The sequence below is a fragment of the Pelophylax lessonae genome (assembly GCF_965119305.1).
Source record: "Pelophylax lessonae genome assembly, chromosome: 10".
NCBI classification, from domain to species: domain Eukaryota; kingdom Metazoa; phylum Chordata; class Amphibia; order Anura; family Ranidae; genus Pelophylax; species Pelophylax lessonae.
This window is the reverse complement of record NC_138777.1, coordinates 71,369,255-71,391,575: the sequence shown is the minus strand read 5'-3', so window position 1 is coordinate 71,391,575 and position 22,321 is coordinate 71,369,255. Positions and strand designations below refer to the sequence as shown.

General features: G+C 40.7%; 1 protein-coding gene across 1 annotated transcript in view; it reads right to left on the bottom strand.

The window, feature by feature from the left end:
* Positions 1-384: 384 nt before the first annotated feature.
* VWCE (von Willebrand factor C and EGF domains) overlaps positions 385-22,321 on the bottom strand; it is a 127,890-nt gene continuing 105,953 nt past the window's right edge. The window contains exons 27-31 of the mRNA XM_082269705.1: positions 15,466-15,548; positions 9,739-9,843; positions 7,096-7,219; positions 1,419-1,597; positions 385-987 (exon numbers count right to left, since the gene is read on the bottom strand). Of these exons, the coding sequence (XP_082125831.1) occupies positions 1,512-1,597; positions 7,096-7,219; positions 9,739-9,843; positions 15,466-15,548 (398 nt within the window). The 3' untranslated portion in view covers positions 385-987; positions 1,419-1,511. The remainder of the gene's footprint in view (positions 988-1,418; positions 1,598-7,095; positions 7,220-9,738; positions 9,844-15,465; positions 15,549-22,321) is intronic.

Genomic DNA, 22,321 nt, shown 5'->3' with positions numbered 1-22,321 from the left:
CTTGTTCTTGTCAGCAGGACACTTGCATGAATTATTTTTATCTGCAATCCCAATAGAAGACCAATAAATTATAGCAAGGGGTTCTGGACTTGGACATGAGTAGGTAAAATACTTTCTGGTATTTCCTCGGGTTTGAACATTATAACCTATGATTGCAAGTTGGAGTCATTATTCCTGCTGTACTAGATTTGTGGTGCAATCAAAGGTATTCAACTTCGCAGGGGTCAGACTTATGAAGCTTATGAAGCATAAACATGAGAGTCAAACTACAAAACTAAGAAAAAAAGTGTTCAGTTATAATCTCTATATTCTTCCATATTGGTTCATTAGAGCGACCATAAACATTTTAAAGAAAAAAAAAAAAAGCAAAAAAGGAGACTGATACAATTTTACATCATAGGCCATTTTTATACATTAAAGTAGGTATATAAATTTTACATATGCTTGCTGTATGTAGCTTAACCTGAGGATCCATTTAGTGGTTAATCTGACAGTGTTGGGATATTCCATTGTTCATTGTAACTCCACAGTTAATGGGTAAAGCAAGTTTCTAGTCTAGCATCCAATATCACATTCTGTATCATGGTAGTTGGATTGTACAGATGTGGCATGACATGTTAGCATCAGATGGCGGTAACTTGGCTTTCCAATGGAGACACCAGCTTTGGCTTTTAAAAGTCCTCTGGTGATTATGATTTGCACTCCCGGCAAAGGTCTGTAGTTGGATGTTCGTTGTGAGTTTAAATTCTCACGAAGCAGCATAGGAATAATTATATGTATCTCTTTATCAAGTATATTTCATAAATTTGTCAAACAAAAAATGCTTTATAGTCATTTATTAAATAAACAGTCTTCCACTGGAGAGAATGATTAAGTTGGATTTTAGTATAGCACGCCTGTTGATGACTAGGCTTTTTAGAGAGGAAAGAGAACTTCCTGTTGAACTGTACCATGATATTCTGTCACCTTTCTGAATGTAGTAGATCACTGTAAAAAGATAAAAAAGGATTATTATAAACTTAAGAGCAAATTGATAAATACAAGGCTAATTTACATATAGGAGACTTGTTTTACTTTTTAAAAGGATTTGTTTTTCTATCCATCTAGTCCTGACAGTTGCCATCCTAGCCAGGTTAGTGACCTGACTTTTTTAGAATGCAGTGAAGCAAGGCAGCTAGGCCACCTTGCTCCGGACCTCCCCACCGAACAGCCTGTTATTGGGCAATGAAGGAGCAGCAGAAGACTGATAAGGTCATCTTTCTCCTCCCTCTGTCAGCACACTCATTTTCATGCTTGGATCAAAATACAGAGCAACCAATCAAATTTCAGAAAGATGATTTTAGATTGGCTGCCCTGGGCTATTGCCCTTTATACTTTTAAAGGACACTTCACTTCTGGGGTTCCACGGAGTCTCTTACCATACAAGCGCCGAGAAAGCTTTAGGAAGCTGAAATTACAAGATAGTAACAGTTCTGGTATCTTCCCTCCCCGTGATCTGGAGCTTGATGTCATCAAGGACTGGAATTTTCATCCCAAAGGTTCAGTGTGCCTTTAAATAATACCCGAAAAATGCTCATTGGAGCCTTGGGTTTGTGCTCTGTAAGCAAATGTTGAAATGTAAAAGAATAAAGCAATATATTATTAGTCTTGTGTTATAGCTTGTTTACTGTGCTGTGTTAAATGGCAGAATGCTACTATTTGCATTTGGTATAATGACAAAATACATTTTATGGACAAAATTATGTGAACACTCTTCTAAATGATTTAGTTCAAGTGTTTCCAGTGAAGGGGATTGGTAATACCACAGATTACAAAACATTTTAGACAATTGTGCACTTCCAACACTGTGGCAGCATTTTGCGGAAGGCCCTTTTCTTTTTCAGCATCACTGTGCTCCTGTGCACAAAGGAAAGTCCATCAAGACATGGTTTGATGAGTTGTGCGTGGAGGACCTCAAGTGACCTGCGCAGACCTCTGACTACAACCCTATTGTGAGACAGGTCTTTTCTTACAACATAAGTGCCTGAGCTCACAAATACTATTTTGGTTAAATGGGCACAAACTTGCACAGATAGTCTAAAATATTGTGAAAACGCCTTTTAGAAGAAAAGGGTACAAAGTTATGGGGGCACATCCATATAAATGTTCATGGTTTTGTAATTGGATGAAAAACAAGCTCATAGAGGTGTAATGCTCCACAAACATTCAGCCAATTATTGAAGCTCTAGGAAACGGTTATGAACATCTCATTAGAATCACCAAATGGCAGGAAATTAGTAACGATCTATCCAAAATCTCAGTCAACAAAACATTGATTGAATCCAACTATATATAAGACATTACTAAGATGGCATCTGGTACCCACAAGAATTGTAAAACTGCACCCAACGACCACTCCTAACTGTTTAAGGCACTGTGACCAACTTGGAACCACATACCTTATTTGGTAGCAATGCCCCAAAGTACTATTTTGGATCAAAATTTCAATCACATCTGTTTGGTAACAGGGGTACATACTCGTAGATCTCCTGAATTAGCTTTGTTCCAGAAATACCCCCTGAGGTCCCAAAGAACTCTTAGAACTGGTTCACACTACCGCTACCAGAAAGTCGCCCCGTGACTTGAAGAGACTTGTTTAGAGACTTGGAAGAGACTTGTGCACTACTTTGAAGAGACAGGCGACATGCTGCTACTTAACCAAAAAATATGTGAACAATGGAATAATAGATGGTATTCAAAAATTCTCTCTAAATAGACCAGTAGCGCAAAGAAATAACCAAAAGTTAATGCCGCATAGATATATAATCACAACTGTTAAGGCTTCCCACAGTCCAATAATGCACAGATGTCACAAAAGCATCAGGAAAATGATATTGATAGTAATCAGTCCATGATCATTCAACATATATCCTGGGATGTTTAGATAAACAAGTGTAGCTTTCAAGGATCACCACCACCACCGTGCTCCAAGGGGGGAGGAGAAATGCCCACTCACCACCAGCTGCTGTGGCCCAAAACACTCTCGTGCCTGAGCAACTGGGCGGAAGGTCGGAGGTATTTAGGTTACCGCCAAGCCGTCATGGTCACGCCCCCGGTGAAGAAGTCGGAAGTACGAAACGCGTCGGGGCGTGACCAGGCGGCGTAACCACTCTTGCAGACTAGGAGCTCGGGACACCCGGACGGCGCGAGGTCGATGGCGTGGAGCCTGGACACGATTTCCCGAAGGGTACCCTCCTCCTATTTATGACATGCGGATGATATATGGATACCATGTGAGTTGTTTACTTATTTTATATGTGCAATAAAGCTTTTTAAAACGGTATCACACTAGTGGGATTTTGCTTCTCTTCCCTTATGCTGTCGAGCCTGATTGCTTTAGCTGGTGTGGAGTCCGGTTGGGTGTGCAGATCAAAGACTAATACCTCAGGCTTACATTGCTCAGGCACGAGAGTGTTTTGGGCCACAGCAGCTGGTGAGTGGGCATTTCTCCTCCCCCCTTGGAGTACAGTGGTGGTGGTGATCCTTGAAAGCTACACTTGTTTATCTAAACATCCCAGGATATATGTTGAATGATCATGGACTGATTACTATCAATATCATTTTCCTGATGCTTTTGTGACATCTGTGCATTATTGGACTGTGGGAAGCCTTAACAGTTGTGATTAGATAGTGAAACATTGGAAGCAGCCTGTGGTACCACTTGAATACATCAAACACAAGCTTAACTGGATAATAAAAAAAAAAGACTAGTGAAGGACAGAGAATCCTTCGCAATGAAGGGGATCAACTAAGGGTACCCAAGAGGCAAACTTCAAAAATAAGTTAAAAAAAACTTTATTAGGCACTTGTGCCGTGAAAAGCACTAGTATACTGTACAAGTGAGAAGATGTGACACAACAATATGTATAAAAACTGTTAAAAAAACAAGCAGTAGTGGTGGACCCACAACCACAAGGATTGCTGTAGTAAGCTGGTATACTGCATGGAACTTTGCTACGGCATGTATCGCTGATCATTTCACGGTAGACATACTTAATGTCCATGGCTTTAACTGGAATCTGCAATTGAACTGCAGGCTGTTATTCTGTGCTCTGTTCTGCCTGCCACCCAACTTCTTTACTTTATATGAGGCTCAGCCCAGCATTAGCCATCTCTTGATTGAGATATCGGACTGTGGTCCCACCTTAGCCTCACGTTCTATGCCATCTTAGAACCCTCTGGGACCTTTCTACTCTTGTGTGCAATTTAGCTATTGACTACTGGCAATCTGGGACAGTGCAATATCTCATCTGTTTCAGCCACCATTGATCCCAGCATCAACCCTTTTCCCCATTGGGATATCCGTGTTGGCAGCTATTTAGTATTTTATCGTTACATCTGAATTATTTAGCTACTGATCAGTGGCCACTTTGGGACAGTGCAATATTCAGTTGTTTTAGCCATCACAGGTCTTCACGTGTATTTATACCAGCTTACTGCAGCAATCCTTGTGGTTGTGGGTCCATCACTACTTCTTGTTTTTTAACTGTTTTTATATATATTGTTGTGTCACATCTTCTCACTTGTATACTACTGCTGCCAAGTGCCAAATAAAGGTTTTTTTCACCTATTTTTGAAGTTTGATCCCCTTCATTGCGAAGGATCCTCTGTCCTTCACTAGTCTTTTTTTAACCTCAGTATGCGATCAACGGTTACCCTGTGAGGCATTTAACCTTATATATGCCATTCCCTGCTCAGGCAATCATCTAGGGCCATATATGGGAACATATCCTGGTTTTTTCATTATTAACTGGATAATAGTTAATGATAAGCTTACCTGTAACCTTCATAAAAACACTGCAAAATATGATAAGATGTAGGATGCATGGATCAGATACCTATCTACTGACTAGCAAGTCCAGAGGCAGCCCTCCTCACCTTTTCTGCAGATATGGCCAAAACGTTCTCTTTTTTCTTTCCTTCTACTCCCCCCCCCCCTTTTTTTTTTTTTGAATATGCGCTCTGCTTCATCCTGCATGACCTGACAAAGTTCCCTTCTTTTTTTTTTTGGTTTTTTACTTTTATTTCTGCAATGGATACTTATGTAACCTATTTAGAGTCACAATAGGAGGCCAATCCTCTATTATTTTCACCAGTATGATGGCTATTGCCTCTTGTGCCTTTCACTTCACCTACAATCTTTATGATAGGGAGGCGCATTGCTGGTGGAACATTGGTTCTACAGTATGCTGTCATACACTGTTGATTTAACTTGCCTAGAATGGTTTTTGAATGTTTTCAACTACATGTTTGTTTGGAAACCATTTGTATTGATCTTTGTAATTGAGAGATTTTGGTTCTACATGAATTGTTGACTACAGAACCTTAATAAAAAAATATTGAAATCTAAAAAGTAATGTCTAATGGAGGCCCATGGCCAAACAATGAGGTATAGTGAAGATTTATCCTTTGCCTAAATAGTTTGCTAAACTGTCCTTCCTTTCCCATCTTGCATGGCTTGGAAGTACAGTCTTTTCAGACTACAGTTCTTCTTTAAGGACATTTTTACAAACAACTAACACAAAAATTTTACAATTACACAGTAAATAACAGTAAGGCTACATTCACACCGGGGATTTAGGCCGGTGCGAATCATAGCAGCAGGAATCCTCTGATTCCTGCTGAGGCTCTGAGTAGCTAGGTGCAGCCGCCAGCCGTGTTCACTATGACAGGTCGCCAGCAGCTGCAGCTCCCAGTAACATTCCCTCTTACATTGGTGGTGATTGGGCCTCCCATTATAGTGCCTCTATTATACTGCTTCCCATTGTAATGATGCTCTACATTATAGTATATATTATAGTATTATAGTATAGTAAGTAACCTCAGTGCCACCATTATGTCACCCATCAGAAGTGTTTTTCTTCTATCCTTCCCCATATGCAGTGCAACACGATGAAGTAGCATGAAGACAAAGCTAGCTGTCCCTGCCGATCAACCTCTCGAATCCATCCCAGGCACTTGTCTATCACATCACATACAAGTGCCAGGGATGGATTTGAGAGGTTAATCAGCAGGGACAGCTAGCTGTGTCTTGATGCTACTTCATCGTGAGAGCAGGATTGTGGGGATCAGCATGCTAGAAGAGGTAGCTTTGCCTCACTGACACTTCTCTGCACCAAGGGTTGATGGATATGCTTTCTACCTGTAACATGACCATGATCAGCAGGTCGATCACAAAGGACCTGTTGCCAATCTCTGTTCAAGAGCATGTCTCATGATTCATTTTCCTTTTTACATTATTTCTGCACTGAGAACCTGATTGTTTATTCTACCAGTACACCACCAATTACTGCAAAGGCAGCTGCCGGGAGCTCAGTTCCTACTGGCATAGGCAAGCCCCCCCAAAACTACATCTCACAAGAGCCCTTCCCCTACACAGATTATGTGGGCAGGCTCTTGGGAGTCAAAGCTGCAGCAATTTTTTGCTGGTAAAGAAATGAGTGCATGCATGTATGTGGTATGGTATGGCACAGAAAGGTGCAGGGATAAGCAGGGGAGACCCTAAACTAAGCTGACAACACACACTGTTTGGGATTTCAGTGCAGCAGAGGAGTTGTTCTGTCAGCTTAAAAAGAAGATTACAAGGTATTTTCTGTACTTTCAGCATTTTTAAAGTGATAAAGCATGGAAGTGTATATATGTGTGTGTATATATATATATATATATATATATATATATATACACACACACATACATACAGTATCTCCCAAAAGTGAGTAACTACATGTTTGTAAATATTTTATATTTACTATATAATACTATATATATAATATTTATATATATATATATATATATATATATATATATATATATATATATATATATATATACTGTATGTTAGAGAGATGTACAGAATTATGTTTTTTAGATTTGCCCAGACATACACTTTAATCAATATCTAAATGAAGATCAGAATGCAAAAATGAGAATCTTATAGGTGCGAGGAACTTTTAAGATAAATATGTGCAACAATGTTTATTTAGATATTGTTAAACCCATTCTTTAAAATACATAAAGATAAAAGAACAATTACTTTTTTTACAAGCAGATGTATACCTGACTCAGATTTCCTTGATGCACCCTGTGTGAAGCAGTCAGGATCTGAGGAGCAGGTACGGCACTGTAGAAAGATGTTCTGACACTTACAAAGCCCCTGAACCTCACCCTGTTCTGAATAAATCTAAAAAAGAAATTATGAGGTATTTTGCATGGTTTCAAATCAGACATATCAAAACGAACATAACATTTGAACATGTTTTCAGTACTATTGCTATTGGCAATATGATAGACTTCCTTCATAGAAAACACTGCACACCTTCTGCTGTTGCTTAGGGAAGTTTTTTTTTTTTTGAACCACAAAATGTTCAGACACTTTTTCCAATTAAACATTTTATGACTCGGAAATGTATCATTTGTTGACAGTCATCTAATTCTCAGAACACTAATGTTAATGTGTTGAATGTATTTCAGCAAGCAGTTACATCTCTCTATAAAGAAAACTGGAATTTTCCCAAGTAGTCCTATCCTTAGTTATTGAGTAATACACTTGTTGGAAATAAGATTTAGGCTGCAAAGTCGCTTTTGACATTTTTGCACTAAAGCTGAACTCTAGGCTGCTCTGCATTCATTATTATGACATTAAATGTATTTTTAAATGCAAACAATATTTAAGCTAAATATTGATGTGGGCTTGAATAGTGGGCACCACACCCACCTTTAGTAATTGGTACAGACAAAGACAGTAATGTTTGGACTTTTAAAGTACCTAGAGAATACAAATACATATAAACATATGAAGAATTTTAACCATGAAAAAAGACACATAGCTAAAATATCATATACTACTGTGCAAAAGTTTTAGGCAGGTGTGAAAAAAATGCTCTACAATAAGAACATTTTCAGAAATAGAAGTGTTAATAGTTTATTTTTATCAATTAAAAAATGAAAGCAATATTTGGTGTGAACACACTTCCCGTGCTGATGGCACTGCTGGACATCTTCTGATGTCAAAGGGAAGTAAACATGTAGTGTCTTTTGTCTGCTGCATTAAGATTCCCTGGCCAACCACTGCGTCTACGACCCTCAACGTTACCCATTTCGTTGTGCTTCTTCCAAAGAGCTTGAACAGCACATCTTGAAACCCCAGTCTGCTTTGAAATCTTTGTCTGGGAGAGACCATGCTGATAAAAGACACAAGTACTTGTTGCTGTGTTCAGTCTTGCCATGGTGTATGACCTGTGACATAAAATGGTTTTCCACAAACCATAGTAGCAGAGTTGGGCTGTTCCTCACCCAGTTTTAAGCCTCCTACACAGCTGTTTCGGTTTGTGACCTTGTTTCAACGTACATATGAAATTGATGATCATTAGCACCTGCTTGGTATAATTGGTTAATCATACACCTGACTCTAATCCTACAAAATCTATGACATTGTTCAAGTGTTCAAAGTGTGCATGTGTAAGAATTGATGCTGGTTTGAAGCCAAAAAGGTAGCCACACCAAATATTGATTTGATTAAAATTTTTCTTCTGCTCACTCACTTTCCATTTTATCAATTGATAAAAAATAAACAATTAAAATTTATATTTGTGAAAGAATTCTTACTTACCAGTTCCAAACCCCCCCGCCACGGTTTTACTGCAGCAGGCAGCCCCTCCTGCGCAAATCGACGTAAGGGCTACATTGGTCGGGCACCTGGTGCTAGGGGGTGAGCGTGCGCCGCTGCCAGCATGCTCCCACCCCCACTAGGCAGCAGGGATGCCGATGCACGGGGCTGGCGTCACCGATTGCCGCCGGCCTCCCGCAATCACTCCCCGCTGAGAGAAAAGAAGCTATATGAACAACAAACACAAAATCTCAGCGCTGAGTTTTTGTGTTTGTTGTTCATATTCCTAGCAGTCCAGTCTCCATGGACAATTCAGCTACAGACTATCCACCCTGGACATTTTCCACCTGGTAGACCTTAATGTTGTAGGGCTGGTTTCCTCCAGTTGGGGTTTACATTTGCTGTCACACAAGCTGTTGACTCACAGAAACTTGTCTTCTGATTCTGTTGTAGCTTTGGGTCTATCTTCCTGTCAGAGTTTCTTCCAGTTTTCAAGTATCTTTTGATGGTGTGTAAAACTGTTCTTGTTGTATACTGTACTACAATACTGTACAAATATTGCTTAAGAGGGTATAATAACAGTTTTTTTTTACCTTTGTATCATTTAAGGTCAATAATTGGACTTGCACTGTTCAAATTTTAATAAACTGGAAAAATTAGGGTGTATTAAAACTTTTTTAGTGTATATCCTACTGATGCCACTGTCTTACCCTTCCCCTAACAACACCAGAAAAGTGCAATGGAGCTAACTACCATGTGGACATTCCATCTTCTGATATCAAGGTCGAGGTCCAGAAATGTCATGAGAAGGCCTATGGCGAAAAACAGGGCACAAGATGGCGGAGGGGTTGGCCTCAGCAGGTGGGATTGTATTATAATGGGGTTTGGGCCTTGTACTTAGGTGCCAAAACTAGCCAACTACAAAGCCTCTCTTACAGGATGGGTTAGTTCTGCTTTAAGAAAACTCTGCATTACAGAAACTCTGCTCAGGCTGTAGCTTAATGATCTTTTTTATCTATAATTTATCTATTTCACATAATGCATTTATTTATTTAAATCCATGGTAAATAGATCCCTAGAACAGGAATAATTACCTGATTGGTTTCCTTAGAACATGGGTCTCTAAAGAAGTGGTAACAGCCATCACAGCATAGTCCTCTAAATAAATGTGCTTCAGCTCTACAGTAGATCTCTGATTTCTGCAAACAAATGTGAATATCAGTAGGCTTTTTTTTTTCCTGCCCTATATTTTTTTTTTTAATTAGGAGATTTGAAGTAGATCAGCAAAATGAAAAATTATGTAGTGTGTCAATGGCATTATAACATCAGTGGTTGCTAGAGCAGGAGTAAATTGAAAATCCACCTGTCTGTGCCAGAATTGTGGCAACCCCAGTGTCACTCCGCACCTTCTGGGACTGGTAAAGCCTGTCCTCTTATGTTTTAGCTAAGTAAACAAATAACTTTTAGTGGTCTGAAAGAGAAGAGTTCTTTCCACTGACCCCAAGTATAAATGGGGTCCTTGTATCAGTGACCCCCAGTGTAAGGGGGCCCCTCTCCACTGACAGCAAGTGAGCCCTGAACTGACTAAGAATAAAAGTGGCACTATTTCCTTTTTTCTGTCATTCAATATATATGTTGTATACAGTCTTCATTGTTCTACTGTATACAGTATCTTTTTGTTTTTGCCATTTTTTCCCGTGTGTGTGTGTGTATATATATATATATATATATATATATATATATATATATATATATATGTGTATAAATAAACTGCACCTTTGTGTCTTCATCTGCAATGTTGTTTGCCGTGCCTAATTTCATGTAGTAAATGAAATCTGGGGGGTCACACGCACCCGTTGCTGAGCTAACCCCCTCACAAATTATATATATATATATATATATATATACACATACACACACATTCATACAGTATCTCCCAAAAGTGAGTACACCCCTCACATTTTTGTAAATATTTTATTATACCTTTTAATGTGACACTTTTCTACAATGTAAAGTAGTGAGTGTACAGCTTGTATAACAGTGTAAATTTGCTGTCCCCTCAAAATAACTCAACACACAGCCAATAATGTCTAAACCGCTGGCAACAAAAGTGAGTACACTCCTAAGGGAAAATGTTCACATTGGGCCCAATTAGCCATTTTCCCTTTCTGGGGTCATGTGACTCGTTAGTGATACAAGGTCTCAGGTGTGAATGGGGGGGCAGGTGTGTTAAATTTGGTGTTATCGCTCTCACTCTCTCATACTGGTCACTGGAAGTTCAACATGGCACATCATGGCAAAGAACTCTCTGAGGAACTGAAAATAAAATTGTTGCTCTACATAAAGATGTACTGTGACATACTGAGGCAGAGCTGAAGCAGAGCATGATCCCCTCATTTCAGAGACTGGGCCGCAGGGCAGTATTCCAACATAATGACCCAAAACACAACTCCAAGACGACCACTGTTTTGATAAAGAAGCTGAGGGTAAAGGTGATGGACTGGCCAAGCATGTCTCCAGACATAAAACCTATAGAGCATCTGATGCAAGGTGGAAGAGCGCAAAGTCTCTAACATCCACCAGCTCTGTGATGTCATCATGGAGGAGTGGAAGAGGACTTCAGTGCCAACCTGTGAAGCTCTGGTGAACTCCACGCCCAAGAGTATTAAGGCAGTGCTGGAAAATAATGGTGGCCACACAAAATATTGACACTTTGGACCCAATTTGGACATTTTCGGTTAGGGGTGTACTCACTTTTGTTGCCTGCGGTTTAGACATTAATGGCTGTGTGTTGAGTTATTTCGATGGGACAGCACGTTTACACTGTTATACAAGCTGTACACTCACTACTTTACATTGTAGCAAAGTGCCATTTCTTCAGGGTTGTCACATGAAAAAATAAAATAAAATATTTATAAAAATGTGAGGGGTGTACTCACTTTTCTAAGATACTGTATATACAGTGGGTACGGAAAGTATTCTGACCCCCTTAAATTTTTCACTCTTTGTTATATTGCAGCCATTTGCTAAAATCATTTAAGTTTATTTTAGTAACATAGTAACTATGTTACTATGTAAAGTTCATTCTTCTTCCTCATGAATGTACACACAGCTCCCCATATTGACGGAAAAACACAGAATTGTTGACATTGTTGCAGATTTATTAAAAAAGAAAAACTGAAATATCACATGGTCCTAAGTATTCAGACCCTTTGCTGTGACACTCATATATTTAACTCAGGTGCTTTCCATTTCTTCTGCTCATCCTTGAGATGGTTCTACACCTTCATTTGAGTCCAGCTGTGTTTGATTATACTGATTGGACTTGATTAGGAAAGCCACACACCTATCTATATAAGACCTTCCAGATCACAATGCATGTCAGAGCAAATGAGAATCATGAGGTCAAAGGAACTGCCTGAAGAGCTCAGAAACAGAATTGTGGCAAGGCACATATCTGGCCAAGGTTACAAAAAGATTTCTGCTGCACTTAAGGTTCCTAAGAGCACAGTGGCCTCCATAGTTACATAGTTACATAGTAGGTGAGGTTGAATAAAGACAATAGTCCATCTAGTTCAACCTGTGTAGGTGTGTGTGGCTGTAATCATCTCACATACCCCTGAATGTTCTGATCCTTGAGATGTAAGTCTAAGAGTCTTTTGAAAGCCACCATACTACCCGCAGAAACCACCTCTTGTGGTAGAGAATTCCACAATCTTGTTGCCCTAACAGTAAAGAACCCCCCATGTTGCCTGAGGTTAAAACGCTTCTCCTCTAATCGCATTGTATGCCCTCGAGTCCTCATGCAATCCCTTCGAATGAACAGCTTTTTTTCTAAGCTGGGATCCCCATTAAGATATTTATAAATTGCTATTATCATGTCCCCCCTCAGACGTCTCTTCTCCAGGGAGAATAAATCGAGCGATTGTAGACGCTCTTCATAGTCAAGGTCCTCCAATCCCCTAATTAGTTTAGTTGCCCTTCTCTGGACTCTCTCCAGCTCCAACACATCCCTCCTGAGGACTGGCGACCAGAACTGGACGGAATACTCCAGATGCGGTCGGACCAGAGTTTTATAAAGTGGAAGGATTATAGTCTTATCTCTGGAATGCATCCCTTTCTTTATGCATGCTAATGTTCTGCTGGCTTTGGCAGCTGCCGCTTGACATTGCATGCTGTTTCCTAATCTATCATCAACCAAGACTCCCAGATCCTTCTCCATTTTTGATTCCCCCAAGGGCTCCCCTCCTAACGTGTATTGTGTTTTTATGTTTTTAGTCCCCAAGTGCAAAACCTTACACTTCTCCACGTTAAACCTCATTTGCCATGTCGTTGCCCACTCTGTAATTTTGTCCAGGTCATTCTGTAGGATATCTGCTTCATGTTGTGAAGTTATTGCCCTGCCCAATTTTGTGTCATCTGCAAAAACTGATATGGAACTACTGATCCCGACCTCAATGTTGTTTATGAATAAATTGAACAAGGTTGGTCCCAAGACTGAGCCTTGGGGGACCCCGCTTACCACCTCAGACCAGTCTGAGTATGCGCTGTTTATTACTACCCTTTGGACACGCCTTTTAAGCCAGTTCCGTATCCAAGAGCAAACCCTGCTATCGATACCTGCAGACCTTATTTTATAAATTAAGCACTTGTGGGGAACTGTATCAAACGCCTTAGCGAAATCCAAGTACACCACATCCACTGGTCTCCCCCTATCTAGCTCACAGCTCACCTCCTCGTAGAATGTTAGGAGATTGGAAGACGTTTGGGACGACCAGAACCCTTCCTAGAGCTGGCCGTCTGGCCAAACTGAGCTATCGGGGGAGAAGAGCCTTGGTGAGAGAGGTAAAGAAGAACCCAAAGATCCCTGTGGCTGAGCTCCAGAGATGCAGTCAGGGGATGGGAGAAAGTTGTAGAAAGTCAACCATCACTGCAGCCCTCCACCAGTCGGGGCTTTATGGCAGAGTGGCCCGACGGAAGCCTCTCCTCAGTGTAAGACACATGAAAGCCCGCATGGAGTTTGCTAAAAAAACACCTGAAGGACTCCAAGATGGTGAGAAATAAGATTCTCTGGTCTGATGAGACCAAAATATAACTTTTTGGCCTTAATTCTAAGTGGTATGTGTGGAGAAAACCAGGCACTGCTCATCACCTGTCCAATACAGTCCCAACAGTGAAGCATGGTGGTGGCAGCATCATGCTGTGGGGGTGTTTTTCAGCTGCAGGGACAGGACGACTGGTTGCAATCGAGGGAAAGATGAATGCGGCCAAGTACAGGGATATCCTGGACAAAAACCTTCTCCAGAGTGTACTGGACCTCAGACTGGGCCGAAGGTTTACCTTCCAACAAGACAATGACCCTAAGCACACAGCTAAAATAATGAAGGAGTGGCTTCACAACAACTCCGTGACTGTTCTTGAATGGCCCAGCCAGAGCCCTGACTTAAACCCAATTGAGCATCTCTGGAGAGACCTAAAAATGGCTGTCCACCAACGTTTACCATCCAACCTGACAGAACTGGAGAGGATCTGCAAGGAGGAATGGCAGAGGATCCCCAAATCCAGGTGTGAAAGACTTGTTGCATCTTTCCCAAAAAGACTCCTGGCTGTATTAGATCAAAAGGGGGCTTCTACTAAATACTGAGCAAAGGGTCTGAATACTTAGGACCATGTGATATTTCAGTTTTTCTTTTTTAATAAATCTGCAACAATGTCAATAATTCTGTGTTTTTCTGTCAGTATGGGGTGCTATGTGTACATTCATGAGGAAGAAGAATGAACTTAAATGATTTTAGCAAATGGCTGCAATATAACAAAGAGTGAAAAATTTAAGGGGGTCTGAATACTTTCCGTACCCACTGTATATACACAGTATATAATTATCCTGTATATATACACACCGATCAGCCATAACATCATGCACTGATAGATAATGTTACTTACACTTAATGTCTAAAAATAATGGCACCTGAAACCATATTTTAGGCAGCAAGTGAACATGTCCCTGAAGGTGATGTGTTGAAAGCAGAAATAATGGGCAAGCATAAGGATTTGAGCAACTTTGACAAGTGCCAAATTGTAATGGCTAAACAACTGGGTAAGTGCATCTCCAAAACTGCAGCTCTTGTGAGATGTTCCTGGTCTGCAGTAATCAGAACCTACTAAAAGTGGTTCAAGTAAGAGGCAAGGGTGACAAGGTCATGGACGGACAAGGCTAATTGATGCAGGGGAGTGAAGGCTGGCCAATATGGTCCAATCCAAAAAAAGTGCTACTGTATCTCAAGCTGCTGAAAAATGTAATGCTGGTTCAGATAGGTGTCAGAAAACACAGTGCACCACAATTTGTTGCGTATGGGGCTGCACAGCTACAGATTGGTCAGGGTACCCATGCTGACCCGTGTCCACAGTGAAAAGTGCCTACAATGGGCACGTGAACATCAGAACTGGACTACAGAGCAATTGAAGAAAGTGACTTCAAGGTGATTCTCCAGATCTCATTATGATTGAGCATCTGTGGGAAGAGCTGGAAAAACAATTCATGGAGGCCAACCTTGAAACTGTAAGGACTTAAAGGGTCTGCTACTGATGGCTTGGTGCCAGATACCACAGCATACCTTCAGAGGTCTAGTGGAGTCAATGCCTTGACAGGTCAAGGTTGTTTTGGTGGCAAAAGGGGGACTTACTCAGTGTAAGGTGGGTGGTCATAAGGTTATGGCTAAAAAGTGTGTGTTTGTATATAATATTAATATTAGAGAAGAATGCTGCTTGTATATGTTTGTTAGATTGGTGGAATCTGAACCGCTTTGTTGGGTAAGTTTTACCAAACATTCACACTGCAGGCAGTAGTCCTCATCAGCGACATAAATGGAACCATTGGTATAGCTGAGTCCATTGAAAGAGCATTCTGAGGGAAGAAATAAAAAAAGAGATTTAACGCAAGATCTGTCCATAAAATAATTCTGTGATATGCTATGTACAAGTATGTATTGTATCATCACTACAATTGTCAGCATTTAGCACTGATTTTTTTTGGTTTTTAAGCTGAGTTTGAAATACTGCAGGAAGGTCTGCCATACCTGAAACGATTTCCTAAGCCACTAATTAGGCTTTTGCTGGAAGGGACTGATAGTAGGAAAATCCAATACGAAACACATTTGCCTATCTAGTATGCACTTTTAGTAACATTCCCACCAGCAGCAGGGACTCGTCGATCGTCGGTGCAGAGGGAGAAAGGCAGGCGGCTAATGTAAACAAGCCACCTGTCATTCTCCCCTGTGTAGAAACAGTGATCATACGGTTCTACTATGTAGGACCGTTGATCACTGTTCCTACACCTCAAGCCACAGCCAATCACAGTTAGAATCACGCCCCTAGGGACACACATAACCCCTCCCTCTCAAAAAAAAGTTAACCCCTTCACTGCCAGTGTATTTTTACAGTAACAGTGCATATGTATAGCACTGATTACTGTAGAAATGTCACTGGTAACCCCAAAAGTGTAAAAAATGTCAGTCAAGGGTCTGATCTGTCCGCCGCAATGTCGCAGTACCGCAAAAAAAATTGCAGATCGCCGCCATTGCACGTTAAAAAAAAACAACAAAAATGACAAAAATCTTTCCATTTGTTAGTAAACGCGATAACTTTTGCGCAAACCAATCAAAATATGCTTTTTGTGATTTTTTTACCAAACATATGTAGCATAAAACAAATTGGCCGAAAAAGTTGAAAAATTTTGATTTTTACATTTTTTTGGGGGGAATTTCATATAAAAAAATGTGAAAAATATTGTTATTTTTGCAAAATTGATGCTCTTTTTTTGTTTATAGCGCATGATCAAAAAATCGCACAGGTGATCAAATACCACCAGAAGAAAGCTCTGTTTGTGGGAAAAAAAGGACGTCAATTTCATTTGGGTACAGCGTCGCACGACCGCGCAATTGTCCGTTAAAATCACGCAGTGCCGAATGGCAAAATTGGCCCTGGTCAGGAAGGGGGTAAAATATTCCGGGGCTTAAGTGGTTAAAGCGGTATTAAACCCAAAACTAAAAATGTATTATATTGCAGCTTACCAATCATTAGATGTGATGGCTGCATTCATTTACTTTTTTAGGCTTTTTTTCTGTTTTTTCCTGGTGATTTTGGCTAGTAGCTCAGCTCCTGTATTAGGTTGCCCCCACTCTGGATGAAGGAGCACAGGGGGCTCTTTCGGACAGCAGCATTATCAGTCTGGGGGGAGGGGGTGTTAAATGTATTGGCAGATTTAAATACACTAACAAACTGAAGCCAAACTCCAGGTAACACTTTATAAGCAGTTACAGCAAACAGTTTTATTTCCTTTTTGGGTAAAGGTTTTTACATTTGAAAATTAAAGCTGATCATTGTAAGCACTCTGCCAGTGGTAAATGATTTGTCTCATCCCTGTAAAACACTCTGCTAGAGCGCTTGTTCTTGTGAAAAGCAACAGCTTTACTGGCTGGATCACCAGATGAAAATAAAGAAAACCTAAAAAGAAAACAATTGCAGCCATCACATCTAAGAATTGGTAAGCAGGAATAAAATAAAGGTTTGCTTTTGGGTTTAATACTGCTTTAAGACATCTTTTAAGTGATTGTTAAGGACAATACACTTATGTCAAGAAATGCTGACACTGACAGATTGCTAGTTAGTCCAGACATTTATTCTTTAGCAGAATGACTCTCTTTTCCCAATGTTATAAACCACTGTGGGGTTGATTTACTAAAACGGGAGAGTGCAAAATCTGGTGCAGCTCTGCATAGTAACCAATCAGCTTTCATGTTTTTTTCTTTAACCACTTCAGCCCCGGAAGGTTTTGCCCCCTTAATGACCAGGCTATTTTTTGCGATTTTGGACTGCATTACTTTAACTGACAATTGCGTGGTCGTGCGATGCTGTACCCAAATCAAATTGATGTCCTTTTTTTCCCATAAATAGAGCTTTCTTTTGGGGGTATTTGATCACCTGTGAGATTTTTATTTATTGCGCTATAAACAAATGAGTGACAATTCTGAAAAATATATATATTTTTTTTTTCACTTTCTGCTATATAACATTCCCCAAAAAAAAATTGAAAAATCAAAACTTTTCCATCCTTTTAGGCCATTTTGTATTTTGCTACAAATTTTTAGTAGAAAAAAAACTCCAATAAGCATATTTTGATTGGTTTGCACAAATGTTATCAAGTCTATAACCTAGGGGAAAGATTTATGACATTTTTATTTTTATTATTTACTAGTAATGGCGGCAATCTGCAATTTGTAGAGGGACTGCGACATTTCGGTGGAGAGATCAGACCCCTAACTGACATTTTTGTAACTTTTGGGGGGGAACAGTGACATTACTACAGTAATCAGTGCTATAAATATGCACTATTACTGTACTAATGACTCTGGCAGGGAAGGGATTAACACCAGGGGCGAACAAAGGGTTAAGTGTGAGCCTAGGGGGTGTTTTCTAACTGTATGGGGGAAGGACTTGTGGAATCAACACAGAGACCTGTGATCCTAAATAGGAGGTTCACAGGCTCTCTGTGTTCATTCCAGAGAGAACAACGGTCTGCTGTGTTTACAAAAGCAGACTGTCGTTCTCTCTCCACGGGAAGCGATCGCCGGTGCCCGGGGCAATCGCGTCCGCTTGCCCATGGATCGGCTATCCCGCTTCGGGCGGCACCCACGCGCCCCCAAGAGTGCTTCTGCAAACCGCTGTACAGATACGGTGGTTTGTGCAACCGGGCCAGGCTGCTGCAGTATATCTGCGGTGGGCGGTCGGGCAAGTGGTTTAGCTGAATTGAACAAGCTGAAGTTCGAAGCTGATTGGCTACTATGCACAGCTGCACCACATTGTGCACTCTCCAGTTTTAGTAAATCATTCCTAGTGTTCTGGGAATTATTTGAGAGCTTAGAAGACAGAGGTCAGTCTAGCTGCTGGCATGTATCCTGCAAAATTATTTCACCAGCAACATGGTACTTGTCAACAGCCAGAATAGTGTTACTATGCTGAGCTTCCGTATATTGACATATGTAATTAATGTAAAAAAGATCCTGAGCACGGTCTCTAAAATCTAACAATGCTAAAAATATTCTTCTGGCCCTGAAAATACAGGTTTTCCCTTTCTCAAGTTTATTTGTAACACTACAGCCAAATAGGATTCCAGGATTCCACCCTGAAGTGAAAATCCTTGACCTTAATTCTGCAGCCCCCATCCCTAAAAAATGTTCTACTTTTGTGTTCATCCTCTTTTCCTGCTCATGCTGCTCCAGAGCCAAAAAGAGTGGGTGTTTTTAAGTTGTTTTTTCTTTGAAACACAATGAATGTAACGTTCATAGTATAAATCCTCTCCCTAACCCCTCGAATTAAAAAAAAAAAAAAAATAGTGAATAATAAAACTAATTTTTCCCCATAAAACCTCTCTAGATGTATGCTCAAGTGAAGAATTGGAAGGAGTGTTTGGGAACTTAGAGGGACACATTTAGCCTATATTGCCATGAAAAAAAAGAACCCAACACGCTAAACAGAAAGAGCTATGAATTTCAGAAGATGCTCATCAACACCAGAAACCCAATTGTCACAAGGACATTCGAAGGAGCAGGTTTGAGAATTAAGCAATTATTGATTCTGCACTGCCATCTTGTGGCTGTATATGTTACTAAAACTTCGGTAAAGTGTCCCAGATGAAGAAAGAACTTCTAGTTGGTCAGGAATGTCACATGCTTTGCGAAGATCGCTGAGCACTTGCCATTGTGAAAATTATGAAGGAACCGGATACTCATTCTATGGCTGTGTATTGTGGTGTACGAACTACTACACTGTTATCACGGGTCTTACGGGCGCTATAATGGCACTTTTCCACTGCAAGTACCGGCTCGGCTCTATTCAGCCCTGCTTGGCCCGGTTTGCTTTTCCACTGCTGGTACCGCATGGTACGGTGTTGGAACGGTTCGGTACGGTTTGGTATGGTTTGCTTTTCCACTAAAGTAGTACTAAAGTTAAGTGGGTGGGATAACAACGATTCTCTGACCAATCAGTGGCTAGTAGTGACTGCATGCAAAGGATTGTGGGATATGGTACCGGTATGGTACCTCTTGGAACCACAATCGAGGTGATACTGTTTTAGAGAGCCGTACCGTTCGGTTCCATGCAGTGGAAAAGCGGCGCCGTACCGTACCGTTCCTACACCGTACCATGCAGTACCAGCAGTGGAAAAGCACAAAAGTGAGCCGAATCGTTTGGTTCCATGCAGTGGAAAAGCGCCATAAGTAGCGGGGTACTTGTGGCCAGGATATTTGGAATTGGTTCGCTTTTCTTGAAAAGGTGAACTTACCCGTTAATACGTCATGACCTAACAACGCATGAAGGCAAAGAGAAACTTTCCCAACCAACCCTACTTAGGTGGGCCGGTTACAGTAATAGAAAATGCACTAGCAAAACAACCCAAAGGTGTAATAGTGCAACAATAGTGTCAAAATAAACTATGAATTATAACAACATATGTTCCAGTCCAAGGGTGAAAAAAGTCCAATGAGAATCTTCACCAAGTGTATAAAACACCTAAATCAAAGGGATGTGTCCAATGTAGAGTGAGTGAAAGGATCCCACCACCAGCTAGAGTTCCTCCTTACCAAAATTAATAAGGCGGAACACAGAATTGACTCTGGTCTTGGATAGATGGAGATACCTTCTAAATCACCCGGTGGTATAGTACAAATGGCTGCTTACCAGATGGAAAAATGAATCAAGCGCAGGAAAATCCTGTGGAAAACGCTGATCCAATAGATGGGTGGCCAATGGTACTGTCCCGCTCCTGGTATCAGTGGGTACTGAGACTCAATCCCCCAGATCGACATGTGGGGCAAGAAATAAACAAACCATGGTGCATTATCCCCGGTAAAAAGTTTATTTGAATGAGAGTGCACTTACACTTAGGAGAGAATAACCAGCGGTGTGTTGTAGACAAGCGTTAGCCCGGCTGCAGACAGGGCTGAACGTGACGTCAGTGGTGGCGCGACACGCCTCCTCTGTAACGACGTTTCCTCGTAATAGGCTTCTGCTGAGATAGGAGGCAGCCATTTGTACTATACCACCGGGTGATTTAGAAGGTATCTCCATCTATCCAAGACCAGAGTCAATTCTGCGTTCCGCCTTATTCATTTTGGTAAGGAGGAACTCTAGCTGGTGGTGGGATCCTTTCACTCACTCTACATTGGACACATCCCTTTGATTTAGGTGTTTTATACACTTGGTGAAGATTCTCATTGGACTTTTTTCACCCTTGGACTGGAACATATGTTGTTATAATTCATAGTTTATTTTGACACTATTGTTGCACTATTACACCTTTGGGTTGTTTTGCTAGTGCATTTTCTATATCATTATTTGTGTTTGAATCATTGTGCCTTGTGACACACACATCACAGATATTTAGCGCACCTTTTTCTCATCACATTATCCCACATACCATACACAGGTAGCAGCTTTTTTGATTTGTCAGCGCACCCTTTATCACGTCACGGTTACAGTAATGTGTCTAACATTCTGGATAACAGCGACTGCGGGAAATCTGTAAATGCTAATTTTGAAGAATTAGCTAAATGCACCATGAAACACATTGATAGCTTATGTTATTCCTAATGTAAGCTTTATCCTAACCAGATCCAATTTTCATCTCCCTTTCCTCTGCAAAGTCATCCTAAAGGGGATACCTATCTTCCTCTTGATCCAGATGAAGAATATGCTGTGCTGATTTATCAAATTACTTCACTGACATCCTTGCAATAATAATGGTATATTAGGCCACTGACCACCAATGTATATAACAATACTCCAGTGCCTGATTAAATATAATGGGACCTCTCCCAAGACCCACTTAAATACTAATGCCATTGTTCAATGATTCAGATTTTTCCCAGATTTGTACAAATGCTCATGAGAACCCTAAAACCCAAATACAGTCAAAATCATTAGCTTTTTGCAGAAGGGGAGAGTTAAATTCCCTGTCAGGTTTTCATTATCTGTATCCCTGTTGAGGAGGTCTAATCTCACTTTCTGTCCTAAAGGAGAAGTGAAAGGATAGCCCTCTAATAGGGAAAGAGATAACAAAAGCACATTTATTAAGTAAAGCGGGGAGAGGGTAAAATATGTCAGATTTGTATTGCTCGCCTCTGCTTTTCCTGTTTCCTGGCCATTTGGAATCTCTCAATTCCTTTTCCTTTCATGCTGTTTTCCTGGTGTCACTGACAGGATAATAAGGGAGCTTTCCCAGCCTAATTTAAGGATCGCAATATACAGCATGTCCTTTTTTAAAGCTGAGTTCCACCCATATTTTAATGTGCACTGCATCTTATGGTCATAATGAATGCTCTTTCCAATGGCAATTTTTTATTTTTTAAATAAATACCTTTTTTCAGCAGCGCTTTCAGCTGCGGCTGCCTAGGCAAGGTATCACTTGGTGATTCGCAAGGACTCCTGGGATAGCGGCGCCATGTATCCCAGGAGTCCATGCGAATTGCCTTGTAATGAAATCTTGCATTAGTTTCAGACTGGAAATGACGCAAACGGAAGGACCGGGATGTCCTGATTGACAGGTTGCTATAGCAACGGGGCAGAAACCTCCACCGACGCTGCCATTGCTATAGCAACCTGTCAGGAATAGAAAGAGTTGTG